At 45.3% G+C, this 26632-nt stretch overlaps 1 protein-coding gene across 2 annotated transcripts in view; it reads left to right on the top strand.

The window, feature by feature from the left end:
• trmt13 (tRNA methyltransferase 13 homolog) overlaps positions 1-26632 on the top strand; it is a 91292-nt gene that overhangs the window by 11028 nt on the left and 53632 nt on the right. For both annotated transcript variants that reach the window (XM_084307855.1, XM_084307856.1), the window contains exon 2: positions 5628-5677. In XM_084307855.1, coding sequence (XP_084163981.1) covers positions 5628-5677 — 50 coding nt within the window. The remainder of the gene's footprint in view (positions 1-5627; positions 5678-26632) is intronic.

Genomic DNA, 26632 nt, shown 5'->3' on the forward strand with positions numbered 1-26632 from the left:
TAAATGTAGCTACACATTTACATATTGTTAAACATGGTGTTTCTGTATTTATTACTTATTCAAGTTATACATATTGCATATTCATTTGCATAAATGTAAAAATATGTTAGCTTATGTTATTTTAACAAATAATTTTAGTTTATCAGAACCCCATATTACTCCACCAATCAATGATCAAACCATTCAAGTAAATAACAAAGAAGAATATCATCAAATACAAGCTATGACATTAAGTTTGTTCAAAACCTTTTTGTCACAGTCAAGAGGGGCAGAACTAACAACTGTGAGCTGCAAAGAACACGTGGGACAGATGTAGCAGATGTTACAAAAACAAATGGCTGCACACAACCTTGCAGAGGCCATACATCCAACTAATGGAAGATAGTATAATTAACTTTAATTAACAGATTGCAGAATGGGTACAGTACAGTACAGCTCAATACACACAATTGTTAAGGGGATGCAGACCAGAGAAAGACTTTCGACTTGTTTACATCAGGGTCCCCCATTTTCAATTCGTAATGAAATTGCTATCATGTGTCTGCATGAACACACAACTGTAACTGTACTCAAAAAAATAAATCAATTAATGTAAATTTTTTTATTTTTTTTTACCTGAGCTCTTGGGGGGCCACATCAAATGACGTGGCGGGCCGGATTTGGCCCGCGGGCCGTGAGTTTGACACATGCCTTAAGGAATCAAATAGTCTGCCATGGCTATAGGCTAGATGCTAACGCTAAAACGGTGCAGGCTTCTACCGGTGCGGGACTACCATTCTGAGAGCTGACGATGATTTGTTTACTTGGTAACACGTAACCCCCCCCCCCCCGCTGATGAAAATGAAAGTCATACCGTGCACCGGGGTATTATAACATAAAGGTTTGCCGGTTTGAAAATAAGGATACCGCCCAAGCCTACTCCCCATCAACACCGCTCTGTCGGGAGGATGGCATTTAAGAAAGTATCTGCTGTTAAAATGACGCAAACATTCGTTTTGTGGCATTAACGTTATATAGTTAGTTACACGTTCAATTACATCAGCATAGTATTTACCCGAAGATAGCAAGCAAGCCGTTCATAGCTCGGTTCCATTCCGTTGCTCATTCCGTACCCAACTACACATTCTGCAATCTGTTAATAAAGTTTTCAACCAGACAAATGTATAGAAAGGCTTTGTTTTATTATAACATTTGTTGCAGTAAAATCATTGTGTCTCGTTTGGCCATCCTGTGGAGTGCGCTGGTCGGCGGGCACTGCCGGGCAGCTAACGTATTAGCTTGTTGTGGTTCTGAGTTTGACTCGCATTCTCGCAAGCAGATCAATGGCGGCATGCCCCGAAGTAGAAAATGAATAAACGCTTGCCGATTGGTGGTAAGAACAGCAGGAGGTGGGTGCTAGCGGTGTGGGGTAATTGGCCGAATCGACTGTCAATCAAAATGGTTCTATTGCATTGGTTGAAAGCTCTGGTTGAGAGAATAGTATCCCGCTGCAGGCCGCCAGAATGGTTCCATTGCATTGGTTGAAAGCTCTGGTTGAGAAAATAGTATCCCTCTGCAGGCCGCCAGACGATACTGGGAGAGAGATAGTGATACCATAAACATATTTCTTGATGTTTCCTTTTTTTAAGTAAGTAAAGAGGCCTACAAATACAAACATACACATACAAATATACAGTAGTTTCATTAAAAAAAAATACAAATACTTATATACAAATATCGGTATCGGCCGATAGTGTTAGTTGAACAATCGGTATCGGTGGCCAATTTTCATATCGGTGCATCCCTACTAATCACTACCCACTTTCAAAACCGCTCTCAAAGAGCACCTATGGGAGACTGCAATTAGAAACTGGCCCCTGTAAATGTCCGAACACCCTCCCACCCAACCACCCACCCCCTCCTAATGTACAGTTCTCTCCCCCTCGTATGTATATATTTACTGTTAGGATCTCTGTTTAACAGTACTGTATATTTGCATATCTTGTATGTCACAAATGTTACAGTACTGTATATCTGTTAGGCTTGGGCGGTATCCTTTTTTTCATCAGCGGGGGGGGGGGGGGGGGGGGGGGGGCGGAGCTAACAATATACTCGTTATCACCATACATAACGCTTATATTGAAACACGTTGACATTAGGGCCGTTCTCTCAACCTAAAAGTGCACTTCCTTAGCACCCCGTGTTACCAAGTAAACAAATCACGGAACGATAGCCATGTTAGTTAGCCAGCATCAGCCAGGTCCCGTTAGCTCTCAGAACGTTAGCCACGTTAGTTAGCCAGCATCAGCCAGGTCCCGTTAGCTCTCAGAACGTTAGCCACGTTAGTTAGCCAGCATCAGCCAGGTCCCATTAGCTCTCAGAACGTTAGCCACGTTAGTTAGCCAGCATCAGCCAGGTCCCATTAGCTCTCAGAACGTTAGCCACGTTAGTTAGCCAGCATCAGCCAGGTCCCGACGTTAGCTCTCAGAACGTTAGCCACGTTAGTTAGCCAGCATCAGCCAGGTCCAGACGTTAGCTCTCAGAACGTTAGCCACGTTAGTTAGCCAGCATCAGCCAGGTCCAGACGTTAGCTCTCAGAACGTTAGCCACGTTAGTTAGCCAGCATCAGCCAGGTCCTGACGTTAGCTCTCAGAACGTTAGCCACGTTAGTTAGCCAGCATCAGCCAGGTCCAGACGTTAGCTCTCAGAATGCTAGCCACGTTAGTTAGCCAGCATCAGCCAGGTCCCGACGTTAGCTCTCAGAACGTTAGCCACGTTAGTTAGCCAGCATCAGCCAGGTCCCGACGTTAGCTCTCAGAACGTTAGCCACGTTAGTTAGCCAGCATCAGCCAGGTTCCGACGTTAGCTCTCAGAACGTTAGCCACGTTAGTTAGCCAGCATCAGCCAGGTCCAGACGTTAGCTCTCAGAACGTTAGCCACGTTAGTTAGCCAGCATCAGCCAGGTCCAGACGTTAGCTCTCAGAACGTTAGCCACGTTAGTTAGCCAGCATCAGCCAGGTCCCGACGTTAGCTCCCGGAATGATAGCCACGTTAGTTAGCCAGCATCAGCCAGGTCCCGACGTTAGCTCCCGGAATGATAGCCACGTTAGTTAGCCAGCATCAGCCAGGTCCCGACGTTAGCTCCCGGAACGTTAGCCACGTTAGTTAGCCAGCATCAGCCAGGTCCCGACGTTAGCTCCCGGAATGATAGCCAGGCTGCTGGCGCGTGCTGTGCACTACAATCAACTCCGTGTCAGGGTAATAGCAGTCTGTGACGTCACGGTATTGAGAATCATACCGGCGGGATCTCGAAATACCCTGGTATACTGTAATACCGTCATACCGCCCAAGCCTAATATCTGTATGTTTTATATGTCATGATTAGATTAGATTATTAGATTAGATTATTATATCTGTATGTCATGTATGTCATAAATGTCATGATTAGATTAGATTAGGGGTGTAAAGGTACATGTATCCGTTCCAAACCGAGTACTGGACCTAAGGTGCAGTACGGCTGTGTACCGAACGAATACAACGGTATGTTAACCACTAACGACCGCCCACCGGGGGCTGTTTTTTTCACAATCTAATATAATTATTTAAAAAAGAAATATTTAACAAATCGATTATTAATTTCAATATAGAATATTCGTTGATAGCCCTACAAGTACAATTAGTTACTGCACACTACATCACCCCTGAGTGGAACATGGAAAGCCAAACTTTCCCCCCACTGTACTGAAAACCCGTACTGAACCGTAATTTCAAAACCGAGGTACGTACCGCGGTTTGTGTGTACCGTTACACCCCTAGATTAGATGATTAGGCCTAACAAAATTAATAGTTGGTTTCAGGTTGCCGACCGACCCTGCCGATTTAGTTACCCAGCTCAGACTGAACATAGTGCACAATATTATAAACCAAAGGTCCCCTAGATACCTCCAGAACTACTTCACCCCGGTCAACGAATCCCACAACCACAGAACTAGAGCAAGCATAGCAAACCTGAAGCCTGCTTCTTTCCGATCCAAACTGGGCCAATATATATATTTTTTTTAGAATAAAGTTTCATAGAAATCTTAGTCAAACATTTAGTATTATGGATATTAAACATGCTGGCAGAGTACATGCATCCATGTTGTTGTGAACATTTTAATTAAATAAAGAAATTCCCTATCCATAGTCGCCGTGGGAAAGAATAAAATAAAATAAAATAAATTCCCTACCTACCCATGGCCAAACTGACAACCATCCTTTTTTTACTGTACATAAATGACATGTCAGCAGCATGCTCATGTAACTTGTTTTTATTTGCAGACGACTCAGCCCTGCTAGTCTCACACAAGGATCAGAACACACTAGAACAGATGCTAGGTGAAGAACTTGCAGGGGTCAGCAGGTGGCTTTCGGACAACAGGCTTTCTCTTCACCTAGGTAAAACAGAGGCAGTATTATTAGCCTCCAAGCCCAAGCTCAGGAAAGCACGGGAGTTTAATATCCAGCTAGGAGCTGTAACCCTAAAACAGCAAAAAAAAGCGAAGTATCTAGGCTGTATGATAGACGGGAGCCTAGATGGGGAGGCTATGGCCTCCCAAGTACTGGGCAAAGTCAACGCCCGCACCAGGTACCTAGCTAGGAAAGCCAACCTCCTTGGCAGAGATAGCCTCAGGCTATTAGCAAATAGCCTAGTACTCTGCCACTTTGACTATGGTAGCGTATCGTGGTTCGAGGGCCTGACAGTGAACATAAAAAAGAAGCTTCAGGTTTCCCAAAATAAGCTAGTAAGGGTGGTAATGGGTCTTGGCCCTCGCACCCACATAGGGAGGAGTCACTTCCAGGAGCTAAACTGGCTTCCTGTGGAGGCCAGAGTTACCCAGCTCAGACTGAACATAGTGCACAATATCATAAACCAAAGGTCCCCTAGATACCTCCAGAACTACTTCACCCCGGTCAACGAATCCCACAACCACAGAACTAGAGCAAGCATAGCAAACCTGAAGCCTGCTTCTTTCTGATCCAAACTGGGCCAGTGCTCCCTTACTTTCTCTGGAGCCCAGGATTGGAACAAGCTGCCTATCCCCATCAAACAGAGCTCGAGCCTCCACAGCTTCAAGAGAAGCGTAAGGAAGTGGCTCATGGACAGAATAGAAGAATAGCCCCCTATAGTTTGAATGGGTTTCCAATCAGTTTTTAGTTATTGTGGGGTATACAATTTTAGCGATAGGTTAGTCTTATAATGTTTTAAATGTATGAGTGTTGTGTTATTGTCGTGTTTTTTGTTGTGGCCTAACAGCCCTGGGACCATGACGGAAATAAGGGTTTTACTCTTTCTCATGTTATCCTTTGGATCCTTGTTGTGTGTTTTTAATCCATCAATAAAATAAAATAAAATCAAATCAAACCTGAAACCAACTATTAATTTTGTTAGGCCTTAGATTAGATTTGTATATCTGTATGTCATGTATGTCATAAATGTCACTATGAATTGAAAATGGGGGACCCTGATGTAAACAAGACGAAAGTCTTTCTCTGGTCTGCATCCCCTTAACAATTGTATGTATTGAACTGTACTGTACTGTACCCATTCTGCAATCTGTTAATAAAAGTTTTCAATCAATCAATCAATTTCGTTTTCTCTTCTTTAGGAGGAGGGAAACACAAAAAGGAGAATACCATGTCCACTTGATCCGAAACAGTAAGTTAATTCAGATGAACACTAGATTCAAAACAGTAAGTTAATTCAGATGAATACTAGATTAACCCTTTCACTGTGACAATACAGAAGGTTAGCCCTTTACTACAGTATCACACAACCGACGGCGATGCTCCATCATTAGCATCATCAATGATGGGCTAACCTTCTGTATTGTCGCAGTGAAAGGGTTCATTCTAGGGCTGTCAAAATTAATGCTTTAAAGGGGAACTCCAACATTTTGGGAAATTAGCTTATTTAACATCTTCCCTGGAGTTAGACAAGAAGATACATACCTTTTTTGTCTCTGTGCGTGCATTTAGCTTTGGGAATAGACGCTCCGTTAGCATAGCTTAGCTTCATCACTGGAAGTGAGGCAGATCCGTAGCCTTACAGTGCCTTACAGTGTATTGCAAGGTCTGACATTGACCAAACTTGATATGCATGACCTTGGTGGGCTCTAGGTCAACTCCTGAAAAGGGGGTCAATGTCAGACTTTGCAATCAAAAAAGTTAGGGGGCTAATAACCCTTGCCATAATTTCAGTGCGCCCCCTAAGTTTTTTTCGCAATATTAAGTTGAAAGCCTTTTATGCCAGAGGGATAGTTAACAGAATCCAATATGTTACTAACATAAACGTGCCAGAAAATGTGGTTGTGGATGCAGAAACAGAGCCCGATACCCACTCTTTGCCTACTAGTAAAGTATTTAAGCCACGCAGCTTGTTTGTACCCCATCTTAACCCACCTTCAGTGGATACTTTTTGTAGACTGGTACAGAATGAGGTCATGAATTTATGTGATACCAGCCACAAGGCCCAGCTTTACCCCAATTTACTGGAATCAGAGTCGAGAGCGCTCAAGGAACTCATGGAAAAAGACGATTTAATTTTTAGAAAAGTGGACAAAGGTGCAGGAATAGTTCTCCAAAATAAGAGTTCGTATGTGACTGAGATTATGAGACAATTGAATGACATGGAGGTGTATACCCAGTAGGGCTGTCTTAAATGCTTCGAAGTAGGGGAGGAAACTAACTTTTTGGCTTACCAGCCAACTGGCGAGTATCTGATTTTTTTTACCAGCCAAACAGATTTTTTACCAGACAAAAAAAATCGCTAATTGTGATAATTACTTCTTTGTATGTCAAGCCGCGTCAATGTTGTGTATGCATCTGGGTAGGCACACTGTGCCTTTAAGACAGCACGGTGGTCTTACGACAGTGCTGTGAAGTACCGTCAAGTGTTGTGGTAACGTCAGTTGGGTTGGTCTGCTGTTGTGCACAGTGCACTGGTTGAGCTAGCCCCTTTCGTGACTGCGATGTGCAAGCCAGGGGCTTTTGAGCATGAAATAAAATGTCTAACCTTACGTCGTAGTCCGGTCCTTTTTTGGAAACATTATAGTCATAACAGATACACCTAGCTGGCTGCTTTGAGCACACGGGGCTAACGTTAGCTAGCAAGCAGCTATAGCTAAAACGCTAACTAGAAGCTAACCACTGTATACAGTTCCAGTAGACTAACATTACACCTCTGTGATTTAAATGTGTCCTTAGTAACTTATACTCAAGGGTTGTACTAGGGTTGGATGCAGTTCCCCGTTGGTCAGTCTGTCTGTTTTCCATCTTCTGCTGTGTTTAACGTTATCTGTTTGCGAGTGCTCCTGATGGCTAGCCTAGTACCGCGGGACTTTTATTATTATATGTCCGCGGGTTGGCCAGTACTGCGCAAACGTTTATTAAACATTATATGTCCGCGGGTGGTCTTGTGCAGTGCTCTCGTGGCACTGTCAACTAAAGCGAACACTCAGAAGACGCGCACCGTTTGCCAGTGCAGTGATTGCAGAATGTTTAATTTTTTTGTATACTCGCCAGCAGGGGAGGAAACTAACTTTTTGGCTTACCAGCCAACTGGCGGGTATCTGATTTTTTTTACCAGCCAAACGTAAAAAATACTAGCATTTGGCCAGTAAAGTGGCCTAATTTCCTCCCCTGCTTCGAAGCTTCGAACGTTCGATTCGATGGCACAAGCTTCGAACATTAAAAAAAAATCGAAGTTAAATCAAAAAAAAAAAATTCAATTAGGACAGCCGAATCCCATCCAATCTTTCGCCGTCGACTAAAGACTCACTTCTTCAACCATTATCTGAAATGATAAAAAAAAAAAAAAAAAATCTAACCGTGACTAACCTTACTGTCATGCACTTGTCCTAATAAACTAACCTACACTGTAACACGCAACACTTTGATGAACATTGTTACTCAGCTGATAGAGTTGTACCCTTCTTGCTGTCTTGTCGTACAGAACTTGTAAGTCGCTTTGGATAAAAGCGTCAGCTAAATGACTAAATGTAAGTGTGTGTGTGTGTGTGTGTGTGTGTGTGTGTGTGCGCGCACCTTGTAGAATTCCACACATAAGAAAGAAAGATACTGGGATGAATAAACAAAATAGGAAATAAAATGTAGAAATGCATGCAATACATAAATAAATATGAATCTCCATATATGAAATATAACATTTAGATAAGGTGCTACTGAGATGTTTTGGTGAGTTCTTTGTTTTTTTGTGGAAGTTGCCCTTCTTAAAAATGCATGAACATTCACTGATAATTGGTCTGTAGTGGAGTCTACAAGGTCTACATTGCCGGACCATGTAGAATCCGGACCTTGTAGACTGACATAATTCTGTGCATAGTTTAGTCTACACAGGCCATATTTCAAATAATCAAAATCTTACTTCATTCATCTTAAACATTCTTGATTTGGGGGATTGGTAGTTCCCATGAAATCTGAAGTTGTTCAAACGACAACAGCGATCCACCTTGAATTAAATCACACAGCCGAGTGAAACCTTGTTGGATGCGTCAGTCACGAAAGGGGCTACTTAATTAATTAATCCAACCCACTTTATTTATAGAGCACATTTAAAAACAACGTTTACGAAAGTGCTGTACAAGTCCCACAACATAAGATACAAAAAAAAATTAAAAAAAATTAAATAAAAAAAAAAATTAAAATTTTTTTTTTTCTTATTTTTATTTTTATTTATTTTTGAAGCTTCGAATTAAAATCGAAGCTCGGCCCCGAAGCTTCGATTGCCAAAAAAAGCTTCGAAGGTCAGCCCTAATACCCAGTTAAATTCAGATCCAGTGTTCCGATTTTCTACGGAAATTAAAACAGTCCTAAAAAGCCTCAGATTAGCTGAAGTAATCACTGAAAATGAATTTAAATTTATGTTTGTAGAGCACCCAATTACGCCTATCATTTACACCTTACCCAAGATCCACAAAGATCTAGTTAACCCTCCAGGTAGACCTATAGTCTCCGGCATAGGCTCTGCCACAGAGAAAATTTCGCAATATATAGACGCACATATTAAGGATTTGGCCTCTTCACAACGCGGGTATTTAAAAGACACTACTTCCTTCCTGAGTGGGCTTCTGGCCTGTAATATTAGTCCCACAGACTTTCTTGTTACAATGGATGTAGTCAGCCTGTACCCTAGCATTCCACATGCTGATGCGTTAGACGCATTGAGTTTTTATTTAAACTCGAGAGCAGAATCACTCCCCTCCACAGACGCACTAGTTAGACTAGCCGATCTAGTGCTTACGAGGAATTACTTTAGATTTCAAGATACATATTATTTGCAGAACAGAGGACTCGGCATGGGCTCGCCAGCCGCAGTGAACCTAGATAATCTTTTTATGTCCAAATTTGAACTAGAACATGTTTTTAAAAATAACCTGTTTGAGAAACACGTCAAATCCTAAATGCGCTATATAGATGACCTATTCTTTATTTGGTCAGGTACATCGTCTGAGCTTCATGACTTCCTTGAATATCTCAACTCTTGTAGATTAACGATAAAATTTACTTTGAAGTTTGATTTGCAATCGCTACCCTTTTTGGACGTCTTAATCAACAAAGCCCCAAGTGGGACTTCATTACATACAGAGGTCTTCAAAAAAGAGACAGACAGAAACTCGTTTCTCCATTTCTCTAGCTACCATACCCCGGCTTTAAAAAATAGTCTACCTTTCAGCCAAATACTCCGGTATAAGAGAATCTGTGACACGGAGGTCAGATTCAAGGCCCAAGCCGAAACCCTACGGGAGAATTTTCACGACAGAGGATACAGTGATATTTTAACAGCTAAGGCTGCACAAAACACAGCAGATTGACAGATCCTCGTTACTGGCCCCTAAGAAGAATAAGGTACACTCTGATAAAGTAGCCTTTGTGTCTACTTACAGCCCGATTACTAGAGACATACGTACCATTGTTAATAAATACTGGCATATTTTACAGTCGGATCCTCTAATTGGAACGGCGTTTCAACATTCGCCCAATTACTACTACAAAAGACAAGCGAATCTCTCAAATCTGCTTGTGAAAACGGATTTTCCCATAATAAAACCGACTCACTTTATGTCTAACATCCCTGATGGGAATTTTCCCTGTCAATCTTGTGTACATTGCCAAGGGATGATCAAAGACAAAAGTTATACACACCCAAAAACGGGCAAACGGATATCGGTTAAAGGACATATTACCTGCAATTCCTCCAACATAGTATACCTGCTGAAATGTCCTTGTGATTTTTCATATGTAGGCAAAACAACGAGACCATTCAAATTAAGAATCAGTGAACATAAGTGTTCAATCAGAAATTCAGATGTCAAATCTGCGGTAGCTAGACACTTCAATACTTGCAAGCATGCGGTCAAAGATCTCCGTTATATGGGTCTAGAGTTAATACATAGGCCCGCCAGGGGAGGTGACAGGCATAAGCTACTTTTGCAAAGGGAGTGTTATTATATTCACCTCTTTAACTGTATAGAACCAAGAGGGATGAATGAAGAAAACGTTTTGACCTGCTTCCTTTAAATACTTTTCCCATTAAGGCCGATTATTAGTTTTAGTATCCTTAGAAAGATGTATGGAGGGTAAGCCTGGTTCATTAAATACGAGTAAGATCCATTTAGCCCAACAAATAAGGGCATTTGGTTATTTAAGCAACAAGTATCTAAGTATACAAGGGAGTATTAATGATTAGACTATAGATCTATTTTAAAGAGCCATTTGTAAGACTAATAACCTTAGACACACCGAACAGGTGTCGTTTTTTCCTCTTTTTTCCTCTTTATTATGAGGCTCAAAAAAAGAGTTTGACTTTACGCCTAATGGCGGACTTATTTACCCAAGGGTTTCTTGTTTACTTTTTATTGTTTATATTTAAAATGAATAAGGCATTAGAGTGTATCTATCTAGCCATACATACTAGATGTTATTGTTATTTTAATTTTTGTTTTTTGTTTCTAGTATAACAACAATTTTAATTTAAATTTTATATCTACATTTATCATTTGTATATTGTGGTAATTTCGACTAAAGTTTTTTCCTCTTTTTTCCTCTTTATTATGAGGCTCAAAAAAAGAGTTTTGACTTTACGCCAAAGGGCGGACTTATTTACCTAAGGGTTTCTTGTTCAATGTTTATTGTTTATATTTAAAATGAATAAGGCATTAGAGTGTACCTATCTAGCCATACATACTAGATGTTATTTTTGTTTTTTGTTTCTAGTATAACAATTTTATGTTTATATATTTTATATCTACATTTATTATTTGTACATTGTGGTAATTTCGACTTAAGAATGGACTCTTGGCATCAAAGTACTTCCTGGGTCAAATTCGACCTTATAGCAACTCTCAACACACCTGTGGATGATGTCACTTCCTGCTTTGCTTGGTATATAAACAATATTGTCGGTGAGAACATTTGCTAGCCATCAACACTGAGGAAGGAACATAATTGTTCCAAAACATGTTTGTTTCAGGCTGCCATTAAATAACCAAAATCTGTGAGTGCTGGTCCAAGCGTATTGCTTTCTTTTTCTATTATACTCCACGGGATTTCAGCACCCAGTGTTATATTTTGTGAGCGCAGTCTATCTTGACTTATATAATGTGTTCATATATGCCCAACTGAACCGAAATAGGGGGGAAACGCTCCAGGTTTCGGATCAACAGCTCCAAACGAGCCAGGTGTGAAAACGCCCTAAGAGTTGGACAATAGAGGAAAAAAAAGAGAGAAAAAAAGAGAAAATTAAAAGAAAAGAGAAAAAAGGGGGAAAAAGAAAAGATAAAAGAAGAAAAAAGAGAGAAAAAGAAACAAAGGGGAAAAGAAAAAGAGAAAAAAGAAAGAAATAGATGCTGAACTGAAGCTCATGATACTGAACTGAACTGAAGCTCATGATGCTGAACTGAAGCTCATGATGCTGAACTGAAGCTCATGATGCTGAACTGAACTGAAGCTCATGATGCTGAACTGAACTGAAGCTCATGATGCTGAACTGAAGCTCATGATGCTGAACTGAAGCTCATGATGCTGAACTGAACTGAAGCTCATGATGCTGAACTGAAGCTCATGATGCTGAACTGAACTGAAGCTCATGATGCTGAACTGAACTGAAGCTCATGATGCTGAACTGAAGCTCATGATGCTGAACTGAAGCTCATGATGCTGAACTGAAGCTCATGATGCTGAACTGAAGCTCATGATGCTGAACTGAAGCTCATGATGCTGAACTGAACTGATTGCGGTCACAGAGGCACTTCACTTAGCAAAAGCGAAAGGCCTCTCCTCTGTCCTGATTCTCCTAGATCTATCTGCAGCCTTCGACACAGTCAACCACCAGATCCTCCTCGCGGCCCTCGCAGGAATGGGAGTGGCTGGCTCTGCGCTGACATGGTTGTCATCATACCTCAATGACCGCTCCTACCAAGTGTCATGGAGAGGGACCCTGTCGGCCACCCGCCCCCTGCGGACGGGTGTCCCCCAGGGCTCGGTTTTAGGACCCCTTCTCTTCTCCCTCTACACTAAATCACTGGGTAACATTATCACGTCTCATGGCTTCTCCTACCACTGTTATGCCGACGATACTCAACTCTTCCTCTCCTTCCCTCCCTCAGATATCCACGTCTCTGAGCGGATCTCGGCCTGTCTGTCCGACATCTCCGCCTGGATGACGACCAACCACCTCAAACTGAACCTAAGCAAAACAGAATTGCTCCACCTGCCGGCCAAATCCTCCCCCCTGACCGACCTTTCCATCACAGTCGAGAATGCAGCTGTGACCGCGTCCCCGACCGCCAAGAACCTTGGTGTTGTCCTCGACGACCAGTTGAACTTCTCTGCTCACATCGCAGCGACAACCAGAACCTGCCGATTCCTCCTGAGCAACGTCAGAAGGATACGCCCCTTCCTGACAAAAGAAGCCACCCAACTCCTCGTCCAATCAACAGTCATCTCCCGCCTCGACTACTGCAACGCACTGCTCGCTGGCCTCCCGGCCACTGCCACTAAGCCTCTTCAACTCATTCAGAACGCAGCGGCCTGCCTGATCTCAAACCTACCGAAGTCGGCCCATGTCACCCCACTTCTTAGGGACCTGCACTGGCTCCCCATTGCTGCACGAATCCGCTTCAAGGCCCTTGACCTAGCATACCGTGCGGCAAAGGGAACTGCTCCCGCCTACCTCCGGTCAATGGTCTCTAACTACACACCCTCAAGACCCCTACGCTCTGCATCTTCTGGCCGCCTCAGACCTACTCCTATCCAAGCTCCGGGAGGGTCATCAAAGAGAAGTCGCCTATTCTCAGTCCTTGCCCCACAATGGTGGAATGAACTACCCACCCCAGTTAGGACAGCCGAAACACGTCCAATCTTTCGCCGTCGACTAAAGACTCACTTCTTCAACCATTATCTGAATAAAAAAAAAAAAAAAAAAAAAAATCTAACCCTAACTAACCATACTGTCATGCACTTGTCCTAATAAACTAACCTACACTGTAGCACTCAACACTTTGATGAACATTGTTACTCAGCTGATAGAGTTGTGCTCTTCCTGATGGCTTGTCGTACAGAACTTGTAAGTCGCTTTGGATAAAAGCGTCAGCTAAATGACTAAATGTAAATGTAAATGTAGTCTGTAGATTCTCAAAGACACTGATGCCACGAGACCGCCGCCATCTTAGTTTAGGGGACAACAAACAGGCGTGTAGGGCTGACCTTAGTTTAGGTGACAACAAACAGGCGTGTAGGACTGACCTTAGTTTAGGGGACAACAAACAGGCGTGTAGGACTGACCTTAGTTTAGGGACAACAAACAGGCGTGTAGGGCTGACCTTAGTTTAGGGACAACAAACAGGCGTGTAGGACTGACCTTAGTTTAGGGACAACAAACAGGCGTGTAGGGCTGACCTTAGTTTAGGGACAACAAACAGGCGTGTAGGACTGACCTTAGTTTAGGGACAACAAACAGGCGTGTAGGGCTGACCTTAGTTTAGGGACAACAAACAGGCATGTAGGGCTGACCTTAGTTTAGGGACAACAAACGGGCGTGTAGGACTGACCTTAGTTTAGGGGACAACAAACGGGCGTGTAGGACTGACCTTAGTTTAGGGACAACAAACAGGCGTGTAGGACTGACCTTAGTTTAGGGGACAACAAACGGGCGTCTAGGACTGACCTTAGTTTAGGGACAACAAACAGGCGTGTAGGACTGACCTTAGTTTAGGGACAACAAACAGGCGTGTAGGACTGACCTTAGTTTAGGGACAACAAACAGGCGTGTACGGCTGACCTTAGTTTAGGGACAACAAACAGGCCTGTAGGGCTGACCTTAGTTTAGGGGACAACAAACAGGCGTGTAGGGCTGACCTTAGTTTAGGGGACAACAAACAGGCCTGTAGGACTGACCTTAGTTTAGGGACAACAAACAGGCGTGTAGGGCTGACCTTAGTTTAGGGGACAACAAACAGGCGTGTAGGACTGACCTTAGTTTAGGGACAACAAACAGGCGTGTAGGACTGACCTTAGTTTAGGGGACAACAAACAGGCGTGTAGGACTGACCTTAGTTTAGGGGACAACAAACGGGCGTGTAGGACTGACCTTAGTTTAGGGACAACAAACAGGCGTGTAGGACTGACCTTAGTTTAGGGGACAACAAACAGGCGTGTAGGACTGACCTTAGTTTAGGGACAACAAACAGGCGTGTAGGACTGACCTTAGTTTAGGGACAACAAACAGGCGTGTAGGGCTGACCTTAGTTTAGGGGACAACAAACAGGCGTGTAGGACTGACCTTAGTTTAGGGACAACAAACAGGCGTGTAGGGCTGACCTTAGTTTAGGGACAACAAACAGGCGTGTAGGACTGACCTTAGTTTAGGGGACAACAAACAGGCGTGTAGGACTGACCTTAGTTTAGGGACAACAAACAGGCGTGTAGGGCTGACCTTAGTTTAGGGACAACAAACAGGCGTGTAGGGCTGACCTTAGTTTAGGGACAACAAACAGGCGTGTAGGGCTGACCTTAGTTTAGGCACAACAAACAGGCGTGTAGGACTGACCTTAGTTTAGGGACAACAAACAGGCGTGTAGGGCTGACCTTAGTTTAGGGACAACAAACAGGCGTGTAGGACTGACCTTAGTTTAGGGGACAACAAACAGGCGTGTAGGACTGACCTTAGTTTAGGGACAACAAACAGGCGTGTAGGGCTGACCTTAGTTTAGGGACAACAAACAGGCGTGTAGGACTGACCTTAGTTTAGGGGACAACAAACAGGCGTGTAGGACTGACCTTAGTTTAGGGACAACAAACAGGCGTGTAGGGCTGACCTTAGTTTAGGGACAACAAACAGGCGTGTAGGACTGACCTTAGTTTAGGGGACAACAAACAGGCGTGTAGGACTGACCTTAGTTTAGGGGACAACAAACAGGCGTGTAGGACTGACCTTAGTTTAGGGACAACAAACGGGCGTGTAGGACTGACCTTAGTTTAGGGGACAACAAACAGGCGTGTAGGGCTGACCTTAGTTTAGGGACAACAAACAGGCGTGTAGGACTGACCTTAGTTTAGGGACAACAAACAGGCGTGTAGGGCTGACCTTAGTTTAGGGACAACAAACAGGCGTGTAGGACTGACCTTAGTTTAGGGACAACAAACAGGCGTGTAGGACTGACCTTAGTTTAGGGACAACAAACAGGCGTGTAGGACTGACCTTAGTTTAGGGACAACAAACAGGCGTGTAGGACTGACCTTAGTTTAGGGACAACAAACAGGCGTGTAGGACTGACCTTAGTTTAGGGGACAACAAACAGGCGTGTAGGGCTGACCTTAGTTTAGGGACAACAAACAGGCGTGTAGGACTGACCTTAGTTTAGGGACAACAAACAGGCCTGTAGGACTGACCTTAGTTTAGGGGACAACAAACAGGCGTGTAGGACTGACCTTAGTTTAGGGGACAACAAACAGGCGTGTAGGACTGACCTTAGTTTAGGGACAACAAACGGGCATGTAGGGCTGACCTTAGTTTAGGGGACAACAAACAGGCGTGTAGGACTGACCTTAGTTTAGGGGACAACAAACAGGCGTGTAGGACTGACCTTAGTTTAGGGGACAACAAACAGGCGTGTAGGACTGACCTTAGTTTAGGGACAACAAACAGGCGTGTAGGACTGACCTTAGTTTAGGGGACAACAAACAGGCGTGTAGGACTGACCTTAGTTTAGGGGACAACAAACAGGCGTGTAGGGCTGACCTTAGTTTAGGGGACAACAAACAGGCGTGTAGGACTGACCTTAGTTTAGGGGACAACAAACAGGCGTGTAGGACTGACCTTAGTTTAGGGACAACAAACAGGCGTGTAGAACTGACCTTAGTTTAGGGACAACAAACAGGCGTGTAGGGCTGACCTTAGTTTAGGGACAACAAACAGGCGTGTAGGACTGACCTTAGTTTAGGGACAACAAACAGGCGTGTAGGACTGACCTTAGTTTAGGGACAACAAACAGGCGTGTAGGACTGACCTTAGTTTAGGGACAACAAACAGGCGTGTAGGACTGACCTTAGTTTAGGGGACAACAAACAGGCGTGTAGGACTGACCTTAGTTTAGGGACAACAAACAGGCGTGTAGGACTGACCTTAGTTTAGGGACAACAAACAGGTGTGTAGGACTGACCTTAGTTTAGGGACAACAAACAGGCCTGTAGGACTGACCTTAGTTTAGGGACAACAAACAGGCGTGTAGGACTGACCTTAGTTTAGGGACAACAAACAGGCGTGTAGGGCTGACCTTAGTTTAGGGGACAACAAACAGGCGTGTAGGGCTGACCTTAGTTTAGGGACAACAAACAGGCGTGTAGGACTGACCTTAGTTTAGGGGACAACAAACAGGCGTGTAGGGCTGACCTTAGTTTAGGGACAACAAACAGGCGTGTAGGACTGACCTTAGTTTAGGGACAACAAACAGGCGTGTAGGACTGACCTTAGTTTAGGGACAACAAACAGGCGTGTAGGACTGACCTTAGTTTAGGGGACAACAAACAGGCGTGTAGGGCTGACCTTAGTTTAGGGACAACAAACAGGCGTGTAGGGCTGACCTTAGTTTAGGGACAACAAACAGGCGTGTAGGGCTGACCTTAGTTTAGGGACAACAAACAGGCGTGTAGGGCTGACCTTAGTTTAGGGACAACAAACAGGCGTGTAGGACTGACCTTAGTTTAGGGGACAACAAACAGGCGTGTAGGACTGACCTTAGTTTAGGGGACAACAAACAGGCGTGTAGGACTGACCTTAGTTTAGGGGACAACAAACAGGCGTGTAGGACTGACCTTAGTTTAGGGACAACAAACAGGCGTGTAGGACTGACCTTAGTTTAGGGGACAACAAACAGGCGTGTAGGGCTGACCTTAGTTTAGGGGACAACAAACAGGCGTGTAGGGCTGACCTTAGTTTAGGGGACAACAAACGGGCGTGTAGGGCTGACCTTAGTTTAGGGGACAACAAACAGGCGTGTAGGACTGACCTTAGTTTAGGGACAACAAACAGGCCTGTAGGACTGACCTTAGTTTAGGGGACAACAAACAGGCGTGTAGGACTGACCTTAGTTTAGGGACAACAAACAGGCGTGTAGGACTGACCTTAGTTTAGGGGACAACAAACAGGCGTGTAGGGCTGACCTTAGTTTAGGGACAACAAACAGGCGTGTAGGACTGACCTTAGTTTAGGGGACAACAAACAGGCGTGTAGGACTGACCTTAGTTTAGGGACAACAAACAGGCGTGTAGGGCTGACCTTAGTTTAGGGACAACAAACAGGCGTGTAGGCCTGACCTTAGTTTAGGGGACAACAAACAGGCGTGTAGGACTGACCTTAGTTTAGGGGACAACAAACAGGCGTGTAGGACTGACCTTAGTTTAGGGACAACAAACAGGCCTGTAGGACTGACCTTAGTTTAGGGGACAACAAACAGGCGTGTAGGACTGACCTTAGTTTAGGGGACAACAAACAGGCGTGTAGGACTGACCTTAGTTTAGGGACAACAAACGGGCATGTAGGGCTGACCTTAGTTTAGGGGACAACAAACAGGCGTGTAGGACTGACCTTAGTTTAGGGGACAACAAACAGGCGTGTAGGACTGACCTTAGTTTAGGGGACAACAAACAGGCGTGTAGGACTGACCTTAGTTTAGGGGACAACAAACAGGCGTGTAGGACTGACCTTAGTTTAGGGACAACAAACGGGCATGTAGGGCTGACCTTAGTTTAGGGGACAACAAACAGGCGTGTAGGACTGACCTTAGTTTAGGGACAACAAACAGGCGTGTAGGACTGACCTTAGTTTAGGGACAACAAACAGGCGTGTAGGACTGACCTTAGTTTAGGGACAACAAACAGGCGTGTAGGACTGACCTTAGTTTAGGGGACAACAAACAGGCGTGTAGGACTGACCTTAGTTTAGGGGACAACAAACAGGCGTGTAGGACTGACCTTAGTTTAGGGACAACAAACAGGCGTGTAGGACTAACCTTAGTTTAGGGGACAACAAACAGGCGTGTAGGACTGACCTTAGTTTAGGGACAACAAACAGGCGTGTAGGACTGACCTTAGTTTAGGGACAACAAACAGGCCTGTAGGACTGACCTTAGTTTAGGGGACAACAAACGGGCGTGTAGGACTGACCTTAGTTTAGGGACAACAAACGGGCGTGTAGGACTGACCTTAGTTTAGGGACAACAAACAGGCGTGTAGGGCTGACCTTAGTTTAGGGACAACAAACAGGCGTGTAGGACTGACCTTAGTTTAGGGACAACAAACAGGCATGTAGGACTGACCTTAGTTTAGGGACAACAAACAGGCGTGTAGGGCTGACCTTAGTTTAGGGACAACAAACAGGCCTGTAGGACTGACCTTAGTTTAGGGACAACAAACAGGCATGTAGGACTGACCTTAGTTTAGGGACAACAAACAGGCGTGTAGGACTGACCTTAGTTTAGGGACAACAAACAGGCGTGTAGGACTGACCTTAGTTTAGGGACAACAAACAGGCGTGTAGGGCTGACCTTAGTTTAGGGACAACAAACAGGCGTGTAGGACTGACCTTAGTTTAGGGCCAACAAACAGGCGTGTAGGACTGACCTTAGTTTAGGGACAACAAACAGGCGTGTAGGACTGACCTTAGTTTAGGGACAACAAACAGGCGTGTAGGACTGACCTTAGTTTAGGGGACAACAAACAGGCGTGTAGGACTGACCTTAGTTTAGGGGACAACAAACAGGCGTGTAGGACTAACCTTAGTTTAGGGGACAACAAACAGGCGTGTAGGACTGACCTTAGTTTAGGGGACAACAAACAGGCGTGTAGGACTGACCTTAGTTTAGGGGACAATAAACAGGCGTGTAGGGCTGACCTTAGTTTAGGGGACAACAAACAGGCGTGTAGGACTGACCTTAGTTTAGGGGACAACAAACAGGCGTGTAGGACTGACCTTAGTTTAGGGGACAACAAACAGGCGTGTAGGGCTGACCTTAGTTTAGGGACAACAAACAGGCGTGTAGGACTGACCTTAGTTTAGGGACAACAAACAGGCGTGTAGGACTGACCTTAGTTTAGGGACAACAAACAGGCGTGTAGGACTGACCTTAGTTTAGGGGACAACAAACAGGCGTGTAGGACTGACCTTAGTTTAGGGGACAACAAACAGGCGTGTAGGACTGACCTTAGTTTAGGGGACAACAAACAGGCGTGTAGGACTGACCTTAGTTTAGGGACAACAAACAGGCGTGTAGGACTGACCTTAGTTTAGGGGACAACAAACAGGCCTGTAGGACTGACCTTAGTTTAGGGACAACAAACAGGCGTGTAGGGCTGACCTTAGTTTAGGGGACAACAAACAGGCGTGTAGGACTGACCTTAGTTTAGGGACAACAAACAGGCGTGTAGGACTGACCTTAGTTTAGGGACAACAAACAGGCGTGTAGGGCTGACCTTAGTTTAGGGACAACAAACAGGCGTGTAGGACTGACCTTAGTTTAGGGGACAACAAACAGGCGTGTAGGACTGACCTTAGTTTAGGGGACAACAAACAGGCGTGTAGGGCTGACCTTAGTTTAGGGACAACAAACAGGCGTGTAGGGCTGACCTTAGTTTAGGGACAACAAACAGGCGTGTAGGACTGACCTTAGTTTAGGGACAACAAACAGGCGTGTAGGACTGACCTTAGTTTAGGGGACAACAAACAGGCGTGTAGGACTGACCTTAGTTTAGGGACAACAAACAGGCGTGTAGGGCTGACCTTAGTTTAGGGACAACAAACAGGCGTGTAGGACTGACCTTAGTTTAGGGACAACAAACAGGCGTGTAGGACTGACCTTAGTTTAGGGACAACAAACAGGCGTGTAGGGCTGACCTTAGTTTAGGGGACAACAAACAGGCGTGTAGGACTGACCTTAGTTTAGGGACAACAAACAGGCGTGTAGGACTGACCTTAGTTTAGGGACAACAAACAGGCGTGTAGGGCTGACCTTAGTTTAGGGACAACAAACAGGCGTGTAGGGCTGACCTTAGTTTAGGGACAACAAACAGGCGTGTAGGACTGACCTTAGTTTAGGGACAACAAACAGGCATGTAGGACTGACCTTAGTTTAGGGCCAACAAACAGGCGTGTAGGACTGACCTTAGTTTAGGGACAACAAACAGGCGTGTAGGACTGACCTTAGTTTAGGGACAACAAACAGGCGAGTAGGACTGACCTTAGTTTAGGGGACAACAAACAGGCGTGTAGGGCTGACCTTAGTTTAGGGGACAACAAACAGGCGTGTAGGACTGACCTTAGTTTAGGGACAACAAACAGGCGAGTAGGACTGACCTTAGTTTAGGGGACAACAAACAGGCGTGTAGGGCTGACCTTAGTTTAGGGACAACAAACAGGCATGTAGGACTGACCTTAGTTTAGGGGACAACAAACAGGCGTGTAGGGCTGACCTTAGTTTAGGGGACAACAAACAGGCGTGTAGGACTGACCTTAGTTTAGGGACAACAAACAGGCGTGTAGAGCTGACCTTAGTTTAGGGACAACAAACAGGCGTGTAGGACTGACCTTAGTTTAGGGGACAACAAACAGGCGTGTAGGACTGACCTTAGTTTAGGGACAACAAACAGGCGTGTAGGACTGACCTTAGTTTAGGGACAACAAACAGGCGTGTAGGGCTGACCTTAGTTTAGGGGACAACAAACAGGCGTGTAGGACTGACCTTAGTTTAGGGACAACAAACAGGCGTGTAGGACTGACCTTAGTTTAGGGACAACAAACAGGCGTGTAGAGCTGACCTTAGTTTAGGGACAACAAACAGGCATGTAGGACTGACCTTAGTTTAGGGACAACAAACAGGCGTGTAGGACTGACCTTAGTTTAGGGACAACAAACAGGCCTGTAGGGCTGACCTTAGTTTAGGGACAACAAACAGGCGTGTAGGGCTGACCTTAGTTTAGGGACAACAAACAGGCGTGTAGGACTGACCTTAGTTTAGGGGACAACAAACAGGTGTGTAGGACTGACCTTAGTTTAGGGACAACAAACAGGCGTGTAGGGCTGACCTTAGTTTAGGGACAACAAACAGGCGTGTAGGGCTGACCTTAGTTTAGGGGACAACAAACAGGCGTGTAGGACTGACCTTAGTTTAGGGGACAACAAACAGGCGTGTAGGACTGACCTTAGTTTAGGGGACAACAAACAGGCGTGTAGGGCTGACCTTAGTTTAGGGGACAACAAACAGGCGTGTAGGACTGACCTTAGTTTAGGGACAACAAACAGGCCTGTAGGGCTGACCTTAGTTTAGGGGACAACAAACAGGCGTGTAGGACTGACCTTAGTTTAGGGGACAACAAACAGGCGTGTAGGACTGACCTTAGTTTAGGGGACAACAAACAGGCGTGTAGGGCTGACCTTAGTTTAGGGGACAACAAACAGGCGTGTAGGACTGACTTTAGTTTAGGGGACAACAAACAGGCGTGTAGTACTGACCTTAGTTTAGGGACAACAAACAGGCGTGTAGGACTGACCTTAGTTTAGGGGACAACAAACAGGCGTGTAGGACTGACCTTAGTTTAGGGACAACAAACAGGCGTGTTGGACTGACCTTAGTTTAGGGACAACAAACAGGCGTGTAGGGCTGACCTTAGTTTAGGGACAACAAACAGGCGTGTAGGACTGACCTTAGTTTAGGGACAACAAACAGGCGTGTAGGACTGACCTTAGTTTTGGGACAACAAACAGGCGTGTTGGACTGACCTTAGTTTAGGGACAACAAACAGGCGTGTAGGACTGACCTTAGTTTAGGGACAACAAACAGGCGTGTAGGACTGACCTTAGTTTAGGGGACAACAAACAGGCCTGTAGGGCTGACCTTAGTTTAGGGACAACAAACAGGCGTGTAGGACTGACCTTAGTTTAGGGACAACAAACAGGCGTGTAGGACTGACCTTTGTTTAGGGGACAACAAACAGGCGTGTAGGGCTGACCTTAGTTTAGGGACAACAAACAGGCGTGTAGGGCTGACCTTAGTTTAGGGGACAACAAACAGGCGTGTAGGACTGACCTTAGTTTAGGGACAACAAACAGGCGTGTAGGACTGACCTTAGTTTAGGGACAACAAACAGGCGTGTAGGACTGACCTTAGTTTAGGGGACAACAAACAGGCGTGTAGGACTGACCTTAGTTTAGGGGACAACAAACAGGCGTGTAGGACTGACCTTAGTTTAGGGGACAACAAACAGGCGTGTAGGACTGACCTTAGTTTAGGGACAACAAACAGGCGTGTAGGACTGACCTTAGTTTAGGGGACAACAAACAGGCGTGTAGGACTGACCTTAGTTTAGGGACAACAAACGGGCGTGTAGGGCTGACCTTAGTTTAGGGACAACAAACAGGCGTGTAGGGCTGACCTTAGTTTAGGGGACAACAAACAGGCGTGTAGGACTGACCTTAGTTTAGGGGACAACAAACAGGCGTGTAGGACTGACCTTAGTTTAGGGGACAACAAACAGGCGTGTAGGACTGACCTTAGTTTAGGGGACAACAAACAGGCGTGTAGGGCTGACCTTAGTTTAGGGACAACAAACAGGCCTGTAGGACTGACCTTAGTTTAGGGACAACAAACAGGCCTGTAGGACTGACCTTAGTTTAGGGACAACAAACAGGCCTGTAGGGCTGACCTTAGTTTAGGGACAACAAACGGGCGTGTAGGGCTGACCTTAGTTTAGGGACAACAAACAGGCGTGTAGGACTGACCTTAGTTTAGGGGACAACAAACAGGTGTGTAGGACTGACCTTAGTTTAGGGACAACAAACAGGCGTGTAGGGCTGACCTTAGTTTAGGGACAACAAACAGGCCTGTAGGGCTGACCTTAGTTTAGGGGACAACAAACAGGCGTGTAGGGCTGACCTTAGTTTAGGGGACAACAAACAGGCGTGTAGGACTGACCTTAGTTTAGGGGACAACAAACAGGCGTGTAGGACTGACCTTAGTTTAGGGGACAACAAACAGGCGTGTAGGACTGACCTTAGTTTAGGGGACAACAAACAGGCGTGTAGGGCTGACCTTAGTTTAGGGGACAACAAACAGGCGTGTAGGACTGACCTTAGTTTAGGGACAACAAACAGGCCTGTAGGACTGACCTTAGTTTAGGGGACAACAAACAGGCGTGTAGGACTGACCTTAGTTTAGGGGACAACAAACAGGCGTGTAGGGCTGACCTTAGTTTAGGGGACAACAAACAGGCGTGTAGGACTGACCTTAGTTTAGGGACAACAAACAGGCCTGTAGGGCTGACCTTAGTTTAGGGGACAACAAACAGGCGTGTAGGACTGACCTTAGTTTAGGGGACAACAAACAGGCGTGTAGGGCTGACCTTAGTTTAGGGGACAACAAACAGGCGTGTAGGACTGACTTTAGTTTAGGGGACAACAAACAGGCGTGTAGTACTGACCTTAGTTTAGGGACAACAAACAGGCGTGTAGGACTGACCTTAGTTTAGGGGACAACAAACAGGCGTGTAGGACTGACCTTAGTTTAGGGACAACAAACAGGCGTGTAGGGCTGACCTTAGTTTAGGGACAACAAACAGGCGTGTAGGGCTGACCTTAGTTTAGGGACAACAAACAGGCGTGTAGGACTGACCTTAGTTTAGGGACAACAAACAGGCGTGTAGGACTGACCTTAGTTTAGGGACAACAAACAGGCGTGTAGGACTGACCTTAGTTTAGGGGACAACAAACAGGCGTGTAGGACTGACCTTAGTTTAGGGGACAACAAACAGGCGTGTAGGGCTGACCTTAGTTTAGGGACAACAAACAGGCGTGTAGGGCTGACCTTAGTTTAGGGGACAACAAACAGGCGTGTAGGACTGACCTTAGTTTAGGGACAACAAACAGGCGTGTAGGACTGACCTTAGTTTAGGGACAACAAACAGGCGTGTAGGACTGACCTTAGTTTAGGGGACAACAAACAGGCGTGTAGGACTGACCTTAGTTTAGGGGACAACAAACAGGCGTGTAGGACTGACCTTAGTTTAGGGGACAACAAACAGGCGTGTAGGACTGACCTTAGTTTAGGGACAACAAACAGGCGTGTAGGACTGACCTTAGTTTAGGGGACAACAAACAGGCGTGTAGGACTGACCTTAGTTTAGGGACAACAAACGGGCGTGTAGGGCTGACCTTAGTTTAGGGACAACAAACAGGCCTGTAGGACTGACCTTAGTTTAGGGACAACAAACAGGCCTGTAGGACTGACCTTAGTTTAGGGACAACAAACAGGCGTGTAGGACTGACCTTAGTTTAGGGACAACAAACAGGCCTGTAGGGCTGACCTTAGTTTAGGGACAACAAACAGGCCTGTAGGACTGACCTTAGTTTAGGGACAACAAACAGGCCTGTAGGACTGACCTTAGTTTAGGGGACAACAAACAGGCGTGTAGGACTGACCTTAGTTTAGGGGACAACAAACAGGCGTGTAGGACTGACCTTAGTTTAGGGGACAACAAACAGGCGTGTAGGACTGACCTTAGTTTAGGGGACAACAAACAGGCGTGTAGGACTGACCTTAGTTTAGGGGACAACAAACAGGCGTGTAGGACTGACCTTAGTTTAGGGACAACAAACAGGCGTGTAGGACTGACCTTAGTTTAGGGACAACAAACAGGCGTGTAGGGCTGACCTTAGTTTAGGGGACAACAAACAGGCGTGTAGGACTGACCTTAGTTTAGGGACAACAAACAGGCGTGTAGGACTGACCTTAGTTTAGGGACAACAAACAGGCGTGTAGGACTGACCTTAGTTTAGGGACAACAAACAGGCGTGTAGGACTGACCTTAGTTTAGGGGACAACAAACAGGCGTGTAGGGCTGACCTTAGTTTAGGGGACAACAAACAGGCGTGTAGGACTGACCTTAGTTTAGGGACAACAAACAGGCGTGTAGGACTGACCTTAGTTTAGGGACAACAAACGGGCGTGTAGGACTGACCTTACTTTAGGGGACAACAAACAGGCGTGTAGGACTGACCTTAGTTTAGGGGACAACAAACAGGCGTGTAGGGCTGACCTTAGTTTAGGGGACAACAAACAGGCGTGTAGGACTGACCTTAGTTTAGGGACAACAAACAGGCGTGTAGGGCTGACCTTAGTTTAGGGGACAACAAACAGGCGTGTAGGGCTGACCTTAGTTTAGGGGACAACAAACAGGCGTGTAGGACTGACCTTAGTTTAGGGACAACAAACAGGCGTGTAGGGCTGACCTTAGTTTAGGGACAACAAACAGGCGTGTAGGACTGACCTTAGTTTAGGGGACAACAAACAGGCGTGTAGGACTGACCTTAGTTTAGGGGACAACAAACAGGCCTGTAGGACTGACCTTAGTTTAGGGACAACAAACAGGCGTGTAGGGCTGACCTTAGTTTAGGGGACAACAAACAGGCATGTAGGACTGACCTTAGTTTAGGGACAACAAACAGGCGTGTAGGACTGACCTTAGTTTAGGGGACAACAAACAGGCGTGTAGGACTGACCTTAGTTTAGGGACAACAAACAGGCGTGTAGGACTGACCTTAGTTTAGGGACAACAAACAGGCGTGTAGGACTGACCTTAGTTTAGGGACAACAAACAGGCATGTAGGACTGACCTTAGTTTAGGGACAACAAACAGGCGTGTAGGACTGACCTTAGTTTAGGGGACAACAAACAGGCATGTAGGACTGACCTTAGTTTAGGGGACAACAAACAGGCGTGTAGGGCTGACCTTAGTTTAGTCTACATACAGTCTGCACATCATGTCAGTCTACATACAGTCTGCACATCATGTCAGTCTACATACAGTCTGCTTTGTGTTGCACGTCATGTCAGTCTACATACAGTCTGCACATCATGTCAGTCTACATACAGTCTGCTTTGTGTTGCACATCATGTCAGTCTACATACAGTCTGCACATCATGTCAGTCTACATACAGTCTGCACATCATGTCAGTCTACATACAGTCTGCACATCATGTCAGTCTACATACAGTCTGCACATCATGTCAGTCTACATACAGTCTGCACATCATGTCAGTCTACATACAGT

The sequence above is a fragment of the Notolepis coatsorum genome (genome assembly GCF_963971535.1).
Source record: "Notolepis coatsorum genome assembly, chromosome: 2".
NCBI lineage: Eukaryota > Metazoa > Chordata > Actinopteri > Aulopiformes > Paralepididae > Notolepis > Notolepis coatsorum.